The sequence below is a fragment of the Thalia democratica genome, chromosome 2, assembly GCF_965202585.1.
Source record: "Thalia democratica chromosome 2, ktThaDemo2.hap1.1, whole genome shotgun sequence".
Lineage (NCBI taxonomy): Eukaryota > Metazoa > Chordata > Thaliacea > Salpida > Salpidae > Thalia > Thalia democratica.
In genome coordinates, this window is record NC_139166.1 from 45,854,731 (window position 1) to 45,870,912 (window position 16,182).

General features: G+C 26.7%; 2 protein-coding genes across 2 annotated transcripts; both read right to left on the reverse strand.

Moving 5' to 3' along the window:
* Nucleotides 1-2,605: 2,605 nt before the first annotated feature.
* Nucleotides 2,606-13,408, reverse strand: LOC145828616 (testis-expressed protein 11-like). The gene is made up of 15 exons (XM_082936372.1): nt 13,268-13,408; nt 8,127-8,226; nt 7,387-7,550; nt 7,104-7,206; nt 6,399-6,618; nt 6,063-6,198; nt 5,780-5,912; nt 4,915-4,985; nt 4,623-4,739; nt 4,420-4,550; nt 4,113-4,243; nt 3,748-3,883; nt 3,484-3,610; nt 2,804-2,962; nt 2,606-2,659 (listed from the first exon to the last, which is right to left on the reverse strand). The coding sequence occupies exons 1-15, from the start codon at nt 13,406-13,408 to the stop codon at nt 2,606-2,608; spliced, it is 1,923 nt and encodes a 640-aa protein (XP_082792498.1).
* A 678-nt stretch (nt 13,409-14,086) lies between these two features.
* Nucleotides 14,087-15,621, reverse strand: LOC145829764 (uncharacterized). Its single transcript, XM_082937634.1, has 2 exons — nt 15,221-15,621; nt 14,087-14,967 (listed from the first exon to the last, which is right to left on the reverse strand). Exons 1-2 carry the CDS (start codon nt 15,577-15,579, stop codon nt 14,817-14,819), a joined length of 510 nt encoding a protein of 169 aa, XP_082793760.1. The 5' UTR covers nt 15,580-15,621; the 3' UTR covers nt 14,087-14,816.
* Nucleotides 15,622-16,182: the final 561 nt, after the last annotated feature.

The window sequence follows — 16,182 nt, forward strand, 5'->3', positions numbered from 1 at the left end:
CAATCACCTTTTTTACAATTTAGCCTTATTTTATTGAGTTGTAACTAAGCTATGAGTTGCTTTTTGCAGATTTTTAAAGCTCAAAATATTTTTGAGATAAAGCTGGTTGAAGTCGGAGACTACAATAGTACTTATCAAGAACCCCCAATACCTAAAATGACTTCTAAAGGGGATTTTCCTTACTTTGAAAAAATGTCAGGCTAAATTGGTCTCAGTCAGGCTAAATGAAAAAAAAATCGCGCACGAACCCTGTTATATGCTAAACAAGTTTTTAACGCTTCAATTAACTTTAATGCATTTATTTCATGTATGATTGTATATCAGAGTTTCCCCAACTTTTTTCAAAAGATCCCCTTTGAAAAAATAAAAAAATCAATGGCATCCAATAATATTTCTCAAAAAACTACCTTTAAGGTAAATAAGACTTTTTTTGCTCTTCAACATCAATTCCAGAATATCTAGTTGTAAGTTTCAAATTATGGCCCCATGTCTTTCTAAAACGTCCCACTTTGGGAACCCCTTGTCTGTTGTAAGTTTCAAAACTACCCTTAAATATGCCTAATACCTTTTTGCTCTTCATCATTAATTCCAAAATATCTAGTGTAAATTTGGCCACTTTACTAGTCACTCCCCCCTAAAATTTCTGAAATGACCTCCAAATTGGCCATATGGCCCACTCTAGAAACTCTGTTGTAGATGAACATATTTCCAAGAAGTGCAGTAACATATGAAGCTTAAATTGTTGAAACAAATTTTAATAATCAGTATATAAATTAAGCAGGGTTGGAAAAAATATAAAATTTGACAATTTAGGCAAAAAAACCTGGAGTTTGAGAAATGTTAGAAAAAAACCTGTAACTTCGAACAATTTTACATGTAAAAAAATATAACTAAGACTAGATATGAAAAATTTATCATGTACAATATTTTTTCTTAGTATAATTTAGAATTTAATTTGTTATACAACACATTTAAAGTAGAATTACAGTGTCTTTACAACACTTTTATACTATTTAAGACCTTAAATTTATTACTAAAAAAATTGTACTTCAAAAACCTGGAAGAAATTTAGAAATCCCGAAAAATATTTTGTAAAAACCTTTGGCAACCCTGACTAAGGTATACGAGTTGAACCAAAAAATATACCACACATGGAATAAATGTAAAACTTATCCCTAGATACCTAAAGCAATAAACTATTCTTAGACTAAAAAAATTCATCTTAATTTTTCAGTAAGTCCTAAAGTTTTTAGTCTGGCAAAAAAGTTCAATTTAAAATATTGACTTTTTTGCTTATTCCTGTCTTTAAGATAAATATTTTCGAAATTTTTTAATATCATTAAGCTTTTTTTCAGAAAAGCAAAATAAGAAATAAAAAAGGTCCAAGAAATTTGTTTATTTAGATTAATTTATCTAGTAAAAGTAATTGATACCAAAATTTAAAGTTGGTCTTATGAAATGGCATTCCTTACCATTACTAAAGACACATAACCATAGTTCCATTTCTATTAACTTGCTGTTGTTTTTAAGTAAACAAGATAAAGTTTAAATCCGAAATGTCAAGTACTACAGTATTACTTCAGTTAACAAACTTATACGTTTTCACTGTTGTACAAATAAGGTGAGAAAACTAATTAAAATTTCACAAGTTAATTGTCAAGTCAGTAATTTGATTTACCTAATTATGAATAAATTTTGTTCTATTTATAAGTCACAAAATCTTATGCTTAGTCAAGTATTAAAATTTATTGATGCATAAACTTAACCTGGGACACTTTCATGATATTGTCTAATCTTTTTTGTCTTAAAATTTGTTTCTGTGTGTATATTTTATTTAAAGGTCTTGTATAAGATTGCATAAACAGTTAAGCAATTTAAGGAGTAGCACTCACATAAAGTAGCCTTATTTTAATTCATAACAGTAACATATACTATTATTAAACGAAATGAAAAACTTAAATTAAAGATTCATATATCAAACTGCTTAAATTAACACCAGTAAAATTGTCACATTAAGAATTCTAGAATAAATTTCCCAATAGTATAGTTTTGCGTATTCTAGGTATACTTACTTTTTTAAAACTTCATACCTAAAAGTAAAAACAATAATTTTCATAGAGTAAATCAATAGTATCAACAACTTTTACGCGCATACTAGTTAAGTGTATTTAAAATTTAAAAAATCGCTAATTGGGAAATTAAAGTTGAAATATATTACTTGAATTTTGTATATATTAGATTAGCATCAAAAGTAGCTAAATTGTTTAAAAACCAGCTAAAATTAATATAGAATTTTGTAAGCACGCCTTCAGCTTTAAATTAAGTGTAGTATATTAAAGATAAAAAGAATATTTACATATAGTACAGAATATGTTTCATAAATTAACATAACTAAATTTTTCTGCATATTGTGAGTAGTACAAATTTGAAATAATAAGTTTTACAGTTATAAATATTACAATAAACGTTTTAAGATTTCAAAATATTTATTCACTATAAAATTGGAATTCAAATTAATAAAAAACACAGTAGGTAACAATAAAATATGATGAAAAAGGTAATTCTTTGATTAAAAAAATGATAAATTTGAAACGAAACAAAATATTTAAATTGAAATGGAGTCTTTTTTGGCCAGAATATCGTTATAAGTTGCATTCATCTGTAATAAAATATTTCAAATTAAATACAAACAACAGAAATAATCCAAACTTTAATTCAAATTTTTTGATAATTTTATGATTGTGTTATCTTGTTTACATTGATGTACTACTATTATTTAATTAGTACATTGAACAAAGCTTACCCGCAGTTCATATCCAGCCTTGTACTTGACAGCAAATGGCAATAACCTCATTGCAAGCGAGCACCATTTTTCCGCCCAAACTATTTCGTTACTCGTGTAAAATTTCACTCCAATGTTCCAGCACTTGACACTCAACCACAAAGTATCAGTTTCTGGGTGCTGAAAAAAGTTTGTAAGATACAAAGAAGTATTATGATTGCAAAAAACTATGGAGAATATTTTAATTCAGATTTCAACAAAAAGTAAACATTTTTAATATCGTATTTAATAATTTATTATGAAAAATATAATAGGTTTGCAATTTATTGAACAAACGTAATTTTTGATAGATGCTTGTTAAATATAAATAGTACTTTAACGAATGTATTTGGTAAAAATTTTAATACTATTAATGTACGTTTTTTGGCTAATCCCAAAGTTTAAAGATTTTATGGAAATTAAAATATGACTACATATACATTTTTAATATAACCAAAAAATGTAGAATATCTAACTTCTACTAGCCAATGTATCATATTCTACAACCATTAAAACAAGAACTAAACTTGACATAAAAATATTTTAAGTAAAAACTAACTGTTTAAGATTTTAATTTTCAAAATATCTTTCTAGTAACATGTGCTATGAAAGGATTGAAATTAATTTCAATAGTATTCAAGTGATAAGATTATGTTGAAAACCTTTACGGAGTCCTGTTGAAGGAAACAGTAAAACTCATTTGAAAACACCCAAGCTTCATTGTTATTGGTGGGTTGTAGACAAGTCGCATGTGAAATAGTCACCTCTATCAGCATTCTGTAGTTCGTACTGAAAAAATAAAGCTACTTGTACTTAAACTGTTGATATAAAAGTAATTTTGTTAATGTTCATAAAAAAAAAAATTAGAAAGATTACCAGACATAAATGAAATTTGGTCTATATAAAAACTATTTAATTAAAACTACCTTCGCTTAGTAACAAGTTGCACTTTTTTCTGATGGTCGGTCGTGTCACATATAAGTTTATTCAACTTGAATATGGCGTGTTTAAGAGCTTGTTTGGCGAGTTCTGGGTGCCTAGCAGGCCGCTCCATCACCAGTACTATAAAAAGTCATGTTGCTTTGATCTTTTTTTTTAAGTATCATGAATGTTGACGCAAAGTTATTCAATTTTAATAACAAGTTATTGCACTTTTAAAGTACATACTTTTTGATTATTTAAATAAAAGTACAAGGTTTATACATTTAAAGGTTTGAAATAATTAGCAAATTTAACACTCTTAATACATTACTGAAGCTAAAATGCAATATATGTCAATAAGAAAAATTACCAGCAGCAGTTTCGAAATTTTTAGCATCAGTGCTAGACATGTTGACAAGTTTATCGAAAATATTCCTCAGTTCTGCATCTATTTTATCTGTTTCTTTTGAAGGACCTAAAAGCTTTGCAGTCGCTTCTAATCTAAGAATATTAAAAAAAAAACTTTATGTATAAATATAGCAATGGTTAAACATAAATATTTCTTAACTAAAGATTAGAAAAAAAAAACTATGCTCGTTGTAAATAATAATAAAATTAATTTTTAATTCACTGCGATTTGTCAAAATTGAAACTTGAGCATTAGTTTCTTAACTAACCTGTACAACTGAAGCAAAATTGGGCTTCTACCAGACTCACTACCACAAGTCTTGTTTCCAGTTATTTCATTCAGTTGTGAAGTTACCTCATCGCATTCGCTTACGTCATCAATCACGTCACGCAAATGAGCCTTATTTCAAAATTATCCATTTTTAATAATATAGATAAAAATTATTAAATGATACCAAACATAAGCAATCACCTCTTGACTTTCAATGCTACTTCTAGCCAGCGCGAGACTGTTTGAAGCGCTTAACATAAGGCAAGTCTGCATGCGAAGCAATATTGATTCGTCCTTATCGGCAAGTAACTTCATCATCTGATAAAAAAGTACATATAGTAATTGTGTAAGTTGTGAACACAACATGTAACTTTTTCTAGTAAAAAGACAAAATTTGAGTATAAAGTTTATTTTTAAAACAATTAAATTTTAGTTTTTTTAGATGAATAGCCAAAGTGTTAAATACGTTATAAAAAACATAAATTTAACTGACATTTTTGCACATATGATACAAATCCTTCACCATTAAATGATCTCCACCGAAATCTAATGCAATATTCCATGCTAAAATAAAAACCGTGTTTTAAAAATTTTTGTCTACTGGAATTTTAAAATAAAATTCTTCTTAAATAAGCTTAATCAGAAGAAAAACAATTTTTAATATCTATAAACAAATGTAATTTTAGAATTGTTTTAAATTTAATATATTTAGTGAATATGTCCTGGACAATAGGTTAAAAGGTATCCGTGGTGTACAACTCGATAACCGAAAGGTTCTTCGTGCATTAGGTTCTAGAACCAAATATTTTGTGTGCTTTTTTTGTCGTTTAGTAAACAATAATATTATAGATTAACTTATAAAAAATGGCTATAAAAGTACCACAAAATATTTATACCAACTGAGATAAAAAGAATAACTTATAAAAAGTGATAAACTTTATTTTAACTACTAATTGTATTACAGTTAAGCTTAAATAACTTTTTTTAATAGTTTTATAACACTTCTGTTCTTTTATTCGATTTAATATCATTTATAAGTTATACGTTTCTGACTTTTTATTTCGAACTCGTTACTTTTTAACTTTATAGTTTATAACGTGATACTTTCAAACTAAAATAAAACCAAGTTAGAAACATAAAGGCTAAAAAATGTAAAAGATACGAGTTAGAAATCATCGGCCTCTAATTGTTTAATTTTCAAAAATTCAAGTTTGGTATATTTCGTGATGTCTATAAATTAAAAATAATATAACGTTTATTAATTGTTTTCTTACCAAATAAAAATATTAAATTTTATTTATAAAGTTGTTACTTTCCCAACTTAATTTTGCTCAAAAAAAAAACACTTCATTACTAACCTACTTTCATAAACCACATTATCTCGTCCCTAAAAGCTACATCTGAAAGTCTTTGACTTTTTCTTTCTCGGATAAGTTCACCAACACTGCATGCATTTTCCCCTAAATTTTCTTTTCTTACCTCTTTCAGTATCTAACAATTATTGCAACAATTAAAACTACCACAATTTAGTATAAAATAAAATGCTGTTAGCATGTTTAACGTAGTTTTTTTTATATAAAACTCATCATACTATTTATAAATTTCAATCAGCATCTTTCCAATAACTGAAATAAAACAAACATGAAAAGCATCTCTAAGCCCCTCGACAGCTTTACACAAAAATTGCTGCTTAGTAGATTTGTCGCTCGACTTTTTAGAATTCTGACAATTTTCATCGCTTTCTTCAGCCATTGTCAAATATGAACGTACCAAACATCTGCAATCAGTATAAAAGTTAAAAAAAGTGATCTTGGAATTAGAAGCATTAAAAGTAAAATTTTATTTTCAAATAATTTGTGCGTTATTATACTTTGGAAACAGTAACAAAATATAAATACTTAACCTTAAAAAAACCGTATATAAATAGTTTATTTAAATAAAAAACTACGTTTATTTTATGTAATTGTTCAATCAAACCTGTGAGCGGTCAGCTTAGCGACCTTGTTGACATCAGGAGCATCAGACAGGTGCTTGAGTGCTACCATGGCAACGTCTCGCTGATTGCGCTCGAACGCCAACTGAGCTGCCAGACAGACCAACCCGTATTTCGTTCCCAGGTTTCCATCGTCCAACTTACATTCATCTTCCAGCTTGGGATCTTCACATTCCTTTATGATTTTCTCAACCGAGCTTACCGCTGTGTATAAAAATAAGTATTTGTATTACAAATTTTAATTATTTTCCTTAAAAAATGTAAAAAATAAGCGGTAAATACGTAATTACAAAGTTGATAAAGGTTTTCCGTAAATTTCTTCCAGGTTTTAAAAATAAGGTATTTGGTCCATTTTTAGTATAAAATTAAACTAACTCTAAGTTAAAAACTGTCTAAAATGATATAACAACACTAAAAAGATACTGTAAAGCTACTTTAAAAAGGGTTTTTTTTTTTGATGTAAAAAATGTATAATAATAGTTTTTCTTTATAATAGAATTTTTGTATCTAATCGAAATTTCGTTACTTTACATGTAAAAAGTTTAAAATCCTACTTTTCTTGTGATTTTTGTTCTAAATTCCAGTTTTTTTTTTAGTTTCTTAAATTCCACGTTTTTTAGTTTTTTTTTTTGCCTAAATTGTCAAGTTCCAGGTTTTTTGACAACCCTGTAATTGAAACAGTCAAAAACCTTCATCTTGTTTGTCTTGAGCGATTGCAACTTTTAGTTTTGTGAAGTTGGTGTACAAATCATCTTCGTTGAGTTGAATTGCAACTTTTAAACACTCGTCTGCCTGTAGTTGTTATTTTTTTCTAATTTATATAGACAGTGTTTTGGGTAGATTTAAAATATAATTTGTTTTTCATTTAACTCATTTAATTGCCTGTGTATTTTGTTGATTCGAAAATAACAAAACAAAATTTAGTCTAAGAGAGCGAAAATAAAGGTAAAATTTTGTGTAAAACTAGCACACTTCTTGAAGCTTGGACAGCTCGATGAAGCAAGAAGCCTTGTTTCTGTACAGTTTGGCCACATTGTCTCTTACTATGGAAATTCCGCGCACATCTTCGAGTGACCTGCCGCGCATGTATATTTCCAGCGATCTATCGTACCAAAAAATACTCGTTTCTAATTTGTCTGTAACAAATAAGTAATATTTTGTATGAAAACAGTAGTAAACAAGTATAATTTATTATTTGTTCTTAACAAAATGAGATAGAATAATTATCTTAGTAATTTACACTAAACAGAATATTAAAAGATAAAAATAGTTCTTACATGAAGAACTTAATTAGCATTAAAATCTAAGTTGTAAATGGTAGTAAAACTACGACTCACTGGCCTATCTTTTAAACCTAAACTTCTTAAACTTATCTTTTAAAAACCAAAACCAACGACGCATTTTTAAGCAGGAAAATATTTAATCAGAAAACTGTCCGAAAGATTTATTAGTAACTACTTTAACCATAAAAAAAATTAATGCGAGTTTATAAAACCTTTTTCAAAAAACATAAACTATAAGAAAATGTTTAAAGAAAAATACAAACATTTTAAAATGTTAGTTTATTGTAAGAAAGTCGGGTTAATAATTTTATAATTATTTAATAATTGGTATTTTAATATACAGTCACCAAATAATTTTTATCTTTAAAAATATTTCTTACGAAATCTAACCTGTTACTTTAAAAAGGTAAAAATTATTTAAAATATTACAAAGTTTTACCATCTTGGTGGCATAGTTGTGCTTGCTTCCATAGCAATCTATGTAGTTGGTCTTCAGAACTTTCTTGAATGGTTTGTGTAATCTTTTTGTCTGTAATTGAACACAAGTTAATAAAAGAGTTAACTTTTGAAACAATAAGTCGAACAAGGCTTACATAAAAATAAAACAAGAAAATTTGTTTATACCTAACTTTATAATTTTAACTTACTTTAATAAATATACTCGATTAGTACTTATTCTATAAAATAATTTAACTATTTTTTAACAAAAGTCCAATAAACTGAAAACCGGACATTCGTTACTGGGTCAATCGTCAATAAAAGACAAAAACTTTTTTATATGGTTTAAATGTTTATTGTTTTTAACAGCTAGGTTTTGTATAAAAATAGGTTTAACTTATTATCACTACGCTAAGCTTGTATTTAATTTTTTATAGCTAATTCAGTAAATGTTTACTTGACAATAAATATTCACTGCTCAGTAGTTCATCAGTCCACTACAAAAAGGTAAAAAAAAAAAGGAAACATTTGTCTTTTTTTCTGAACTAGCTATTAATTTTGCTTACATTTTTGCAATATTACTTCGAACACTAAAACTGATTTAAAAGAATATTTACTTGTTTTTTTTTTGTAAATTAAAACCTGATAAAAATTTGGTTGCAAAACTGCTTCTTTCTTCTAATTTTAAGCGATCTAATTTATTTTCTAGCATCTGCACATGAGCCCGACCTATTTGCTTTGAATTTTCAAATCTGGACAAAACTTTTTCCATGCCAAATTCACTTAAGTCAAATCTGTTTTCCAAAATAAAAAATAGAGATTATTTCATATTGCTTAAGTTTTGAATTTGTTTATTATATATTATATTATTATTTTTTATTTTATTTTCAGCCCAAATCTTGTTTACCTTCATACTTTCGAATGATATTAATAATAAAATAAAATTTCTATTAGTTCGATGCTTATTTTTTATGTTATTGTAAACGGTTATAAGATTTGAACACTTATAGTTGTAATGCCACATTTTATTGTATTTAAGGTATCTTATGTTTACTAAATAACTAGTTTAAACTAAATTTTATACGTATCGTTAATGTGGATTTTTTATACTTTTCACTGAAATGACATTATTATAAAACTTAATTTAAAATTTAGGGAATAGTTAGTTGTTAAAACTTTTACGTTTTTTTAAGCATGTGTATTAACTCTACATTTTAAAAAAAGGGTTGATCACGCCAATTCGATCATCAGACCACAAGTTTCGGTAGACTGAGACCGGTTTCGTCCTAGAAAGACTGATGAGTCCTAAAAAGGACGAAACCGGTCTCAGTCTACCGAAATTTGTGATCTGATGACTCTACATTTTAAGTTATTTTAAATTTTATACCAGAAATTTGTATTTTTTTGAAAATCTTTTTCACTAGACTAAAAACTTTTTTAATTTATAATAATAAAAATTTAATGATGATGTAATATCAAAAGACATAAAAATAGTTATTTACTACTTGCTTGGTAATAAATATATTTCTAAAAAGATAAGAAACTAGATGAATAAATTGGAAAAATATAATTTACAATTTTTTTTTCAACCTGTATCTAAACACAGTTTTGTACTAATAAACGTCTTGAAAAACAGAAAAAGTTTTATAAACTAAAAATATAAATTGACCTTTATTTGAAATATGACCTTTGATTTATCTTACCTGAATTTCGTTATTTTTTTAATAATTTTTATTTGGTTTTGTTAGAACACCTTATACGTGTATACATATGCATATTTATTTTAATGGATATATTAATTTCTTATACTTTTCATTAAATTTAAATGTTCTTTTAATTGATTTTTTTAATACATTATACATTTATAATAAAATGTTTTAAAAACTACAAAATTTTTACATGCTAAACTCATTTTGATAACTAGTAAAAAAAATATATAAACAAGTTTTTAGTAGCATTTGAATAAAACATTTAACCTAAAATTATACTACAAAATAAAACGACCATGCGGGACTCAAACATAGAATATTTATGTACTTATGCAGAAGCGTTGTCCATTACCAGATTTTATTTATTTATTCAGGTGATATAAACCAGTGCTTCTGAAATGGGGTTCCGCCTCTCAGGGGTTCCGCGAAGCCTTTCAAAATTTAAAAAAGAATATTTATTTAATTAAACATTTTATGTAAAATTAAAATTAGGGGTTCCGCGGAAAAGTTGAACTTTGGAAAAGGGTTCCGCCACCAGAAAAAGGTTCAGAAGCACTGATATAAACGATATAAGTTCCAGTAATTTAGGATAAATACGGTCAGGCATACTAAATACAGCAATATTTATAGTCAACAACAGTTAATGCTGATAGGCTAACAACTTGTTCAGAAAGTATATTTCAAGACCAAGTAGCTTTATATCTAGACATCGATTTTAGTAAATTTCAGTATATAAATAAAAACTTAGATGATAAAAGTTAATAAATCATGTTTGCACAATTATACTTCCAGTTAATTACACTAACTATAATGCTTTAATGTCGTTTAAAAGGGGTTTTAAAGTAGTTGGTGAATAAAACTAAGTAAGAAAAACTTGTGGGTTGTACTTACTTAAACACTATCCTTTTACAAAAATAATATCATGCAGAGTTGTAAACTGACAAATTGACTACTTAGAAATGCATTGTTCATTATGAAAACACAAATAAAGCCTTTTACTTGTGGTCTATACACTATTTTTACTGGTAGTAAACAAGATGGATGAAAAAAGTAGCAGGATAGTAATAAAATGAATTTTCAGTTTAAGGCCTTATGTACTTTTCTGTATACTTGTTTATTGTTGAAACAAAATTATTTTTATGAAACTTTTTTTTAGTTTTTCTTTCAACAGTAAGTTATTTAAAAATTGTTTGAAAACTTATGTAGGCTTCAATAACTTAGTTTATCTTTTAATGAACGCAATTGTATTTACTTTAAACCATGTATATTACTATAAAACATTTATTATTATCAAAAAAATAATAATTTAAGATAAAGAACTTAAGTTTTTTTCAATTTCAGCAAAAAAATAACTTACATGCATTTACAAAGCAAATAAAACACTGAGTTTGTATAGAAAATTATACAACAAAAAAATCATACAATAACAACTGTAGTACTTTATAAAAACAACGTTACACGTGCTGTGGTGCTTATTTGCGTACTTTAATGAATACACATGATATCGCTGATAAAGTGACCATTCAAAAACCTAGTCTTATCGAGGCATTGTTATTAAAAAGAATTTCTTTAATAACAAACACTTAAAGTAAGGCGTGTGAGAGGTATGACATTAACTCAACTTAATTAAATACTAATTTATTTGTTATTAAACTTTATAACTGATAAGGAATCACATGTTACATAAAAAATGCTCAATTTTTTAGAATTTATCATAAACGAAATATAGTTTTTGCTTAAACTTAAAAAGCAAAGCTTATTTACGAAGCGAACAAAGGGAATTAAATCTTATTAATCATATAAAATAATATTTTGTACTTCACCCTACTCTACTCTGTCATTGTATACAATATACAATTTCAATGTATTAATCGTGAAAAAAAATCTAGCAGCGGTTCTTAACCTTTTTTTCACGTTTTACCTCCTTTTGGAAGGTTATTACCAAATTTACCCCCAATATAAAAAATAGTGTTTAATTTAGAAGAAAAAAAAACTAAACTTTTTTGAATTTTAAGCTTACCAAATAGAATAAATCGTAAAATTTAATGAGGTTATTTAAATTTAAAAATTACAGTTATATACTAACTTATGAATTAAAAAGACAATTAATAAACATTAATTTACTTAACATGTAATAATGAAAAAAACTACCTAAAGCAAGGAAATTTACACCTATAAAACACCCAGTGGTAAATTTACCAAAGGTTAATAATCGCTGATCTAATGTATGTAGCAAAAAGAATTAAGTTTAATAACGTAGGAATTTTGCTAAATTTTACTTTCTAAAAATTGGAGTGTTTTAAAATCTAAATCCATGGGTGTTTAAAGCTATTTTTTTTTTAAATTAACAATGACTCTTATATAAAAGCTTTGAGTATACAACTACAAGTTACTTTTTACATAATTTAAAAACTTTGTTAAAGTTTTAAGATGTTAATTTTGTGAAATGTTTATACATAAACGTATAGATAGCATTGTTTTGAAATGTTAAGACTTTCATATGTTGGCTACTTTTTTATAAAGTGAAAAAATTGGGTCAAAAGCTACCAAAACATCCTCTTTTTTTTTAATAAAGTGCTTTTGTTTTAGATAAAAAAATATGATGAGATTATTTTTTTTAGTAAAGCATAAAGTATAAAAAGTTCTAAAAGAAGGTGTACTTAAATGAAATAGTTTTTTCTTGCCCATTTAATTTGTACGTTCCATAAGTGGCGCACAAACTTTGGTCCCTTATATCTCAAAAATGTTTCGTAATTTATTATGGTCTTAAAAATATTTAGTAGCTGAGATAAAAATCTACAAAATAAGATTAATTGTAAAACAAGTTGGGTCACTCAGATATAACACTAGTTGTAAGGATAAGGGAGCAACATGTTAAGATGTCACTTTTTACAAACATTATTTTTATTGAGCGATAAAAAAATGCTCAAAATTTTTTATCTAAAGACCTGATGTACGAAAAAATCTTTCGGTTATCGAGTCATACACCACGGGTACAGTTTAGTGTCTTGTTCCAGGACTAAAATGGACAATATCCCGACTATAATAACATTTGTGTATGAAATTATTTGTTTTGTAAGTATTTCATTTCTAAAAAAAAAAGTTCACTGGCTGTAGCTAAAAGAAGCTCATGTTAGTCAAGTTATGAATAAAACTTACTTTAAAAACTACAATAAAAATTATTGAAACTATCTATCTAAATAGTGGCAAGAAAAAAAGCTTTAACTAAGCTTGAAACTTTTTTTTCTGTTTTACAGTTTATAAAAATAAAAAAAACTATAAAACTTTTAACAGAAATAATTCATCATAATCAATTATAAATTAAAAAAAAAAGTATGAGACTAGAGTCTAGACAAAGTCTTTAAAACAACTTCAATGCTGAATTAGTATGAGTGAGTGGCAATCTTGTTTAAATACAATTACCATTATGACAAACTTTTCGCGTGAATTGAGGTACTTGCAAGCACTTAATGCTTGGTCAATGTCTAATTTCTCGTGTTCTAGAAACTCCACTAGAATTGGCTTCATTTCAGCATCAACTTCTTTACTTTTAATGTCGCACATAATTCTCAATCTGACAATTAAAAAATTAAACTAAACTCTCAGCTGATATAAAAATTTTCGTTGAAAAACTTAAAAAAACTTATTAAAACTCTAATTCTTAAGCTTGTGCTATTCAACTTAGATATGATAACATCATTGTTTACTAAAGGCTTTATATACCTATATCTATTTTCAACACAACTGATTTACCAGTTTTGAAAACAAAGCTTACTAGGTGTATAATTAATACCTCTAACTTTGGAATTCTTGAGCTTTTGGTTATATAAATGAATTTTATAGAAAATTACAAATAGCTTAATATTTATAGAATCTTAAACTTAAAAAACATAAGTATTACACAGAAAAAAGTCAATTTTATGACTAATTTGTATACATTTAAAATAAAACTAGTTTAATTTATTCAAATTCAAAAAGCAAATGATAAGTGTAAACTCTAAGAACTAGACGCTTAAAGCTAAAAATATGTTAAGCAAGGTCTAAATGTCAATTTAATTTCTTTCAACACAAATATACAATTGTTTTTAAAAATCAATGATAACTAGATCAAAATAACTCATTAATAAAAATTAAAATTGATTGATTAATTCCATAACAATCACATTCTTTACAATTAAATAACTTAAACATAAGCTTAAACTATAGATAAGTTCCAGTAAAAAGTTTAGATGAAAATTGTTATGCAAAAAAAAAAAACTTAATTACAACAAATACACAACATTTTTCAGAAGTATGAAAAATAAATACCTATGAAACTATTTTTATGCAATAAACTTTTCAAGTGATAAATGTAGGTTACTGAAAATACAAAAACCTAACTTAAAATTTACTTACTTTACTACTAATTTATCTATTTTGTATTCATAACTCATATTCATAGTTTATTACAACAATCTCACATACAAGTTTTTAAATCATACAACTTAAGCTTTTCAAAAATCTATAAACAATTATTTATAGGTTTGTTGTCTTCTATTTGAAACTGTAAAAAATTTATGCATTTAAAAAACCTTACTTTTAATAGATTTCAGTCAGTAGCTAATAAGCAAATAAAACAATTAGTTAGAATACAATTAAATGTATCGTTATTTATTGATTAATTATAATTACTTACCAAAAATATTTCAATAATAAGAAAAATTTGCTAGCTTCAACATTAGAATATAATTTATATATAGGAAAGTTTAATTCAATAGATTCTACTAATATGCAAACAAAACTAATAACATAATAAACTACACCTCAAGTATTGTAAAAATAACTTTTTAATAACAAATAATCATTTTTAAAACACAGTGGTTTATCAATATAACAAAAACTTTACAATGTTGAAAAAATAGTAAGTTAACATTCAAAAATTTCAAAACATGATAATTTGTTGAAGTAGAAAAAGCTAAAGTAAGTACAAAAATTAATCACTATCTGACTCAACAGAAGGTTTTTTCGCGGGCTGGAAACTGATACTATTTTTAGTCAAAGAATTTTTATGTGTTCGAAATTCGTTAACAAATTTATGTTGTTGTCTAATTGGTTGCGGAGTTAGTGGTTCTTTGAAGGGTTTCCTGTATATTATTTTGAAATGTTATGCACAAAATAATAATATAAATGATAAATATTGACAAATACGACATCTGATTAAAAAACAGCATTAATAATATATAACAAAATTCTAACTTTTAGTATTTTAATTTAGTTTCAAGTATTTAAAGCACAAACAAAATAATGTAATAAAAAAGCTAGAAATGAATATTTTTAAGCTTAAAAGTTCTTTATTAAACTCATGTGCTTACAAAAAAATCTATTCAGCTTAAACACCTGAGTATGGATGGGCTGGATTGTGCGCTGTTCGAATATTTCATTTTCTGCCGATTCCTCCCTTCTATTTCATTTTGCTTCTCAACCGCCATTCTCCAACTCAAGGCGCGCTGACGGTCAAATTTTCGTTTCGAGAGGGGCGAGGGCTGCAAAATTTCCACCCGATCGCTCACCCTTACTTGCTTCTTCCTGCAGTTTGTGGGAGAATCCTGCTCGGTTGTGACGTCACAACGCTCGTTCAAGGAGGCAGCGAGCTCGCTCATGACGTTGTGAAACGAGGGCGACCCGGTAGGCAATTCATTTCCTTGCAAATTTGCAACGCGCTTCTTTCTGAGGGGCACGCTGACGAATTTGCTCATGTTTTTTATCTTTTAAACAAACAACCTGAACATGAATGCAGCTTTTTTTCAAATTTAAAGAAAGAAAAAGCAAATAAACAAAAATTTAAAGCGAACAAGTTTTGACTTAACGTAATGAAAAATAACATAAACTTTTGCTCAACTCAACAAGTTGCTGATATGCGACCGAAAACGCGCAGTTACAACAACAAATGACCTCAGCAAATGACACAAGATAAAAGTGGCTGTCAATCACAAGTGGTCACGTGACCACTTCAAAATTGCGAATTAAACTTTTTTTTTTGTAAACTCTATATATTAAAAAAATATTCAACTTTATTTTATAAATTTATACAATTATTGTTGTTGGACCTATACAACTGACATAGAGTACAACTGAACTACTGGTTAATTGAAAATAAACAAAATAACAAGCTTGATAGTATTTTTGCAAAAGTACATTGCTTACTGAAATGCAACGTTGATGACTAACATCAACCCACTTTCATTGTAATTGCTCATTGTTGTCGAGTGTGCTTAGAAAGCTTCGATTGCAAACAATAAGGCATAATAATTGTGTAGTTAATAATAAGGCAATTAAACGTCAAACTGATACATTTATGG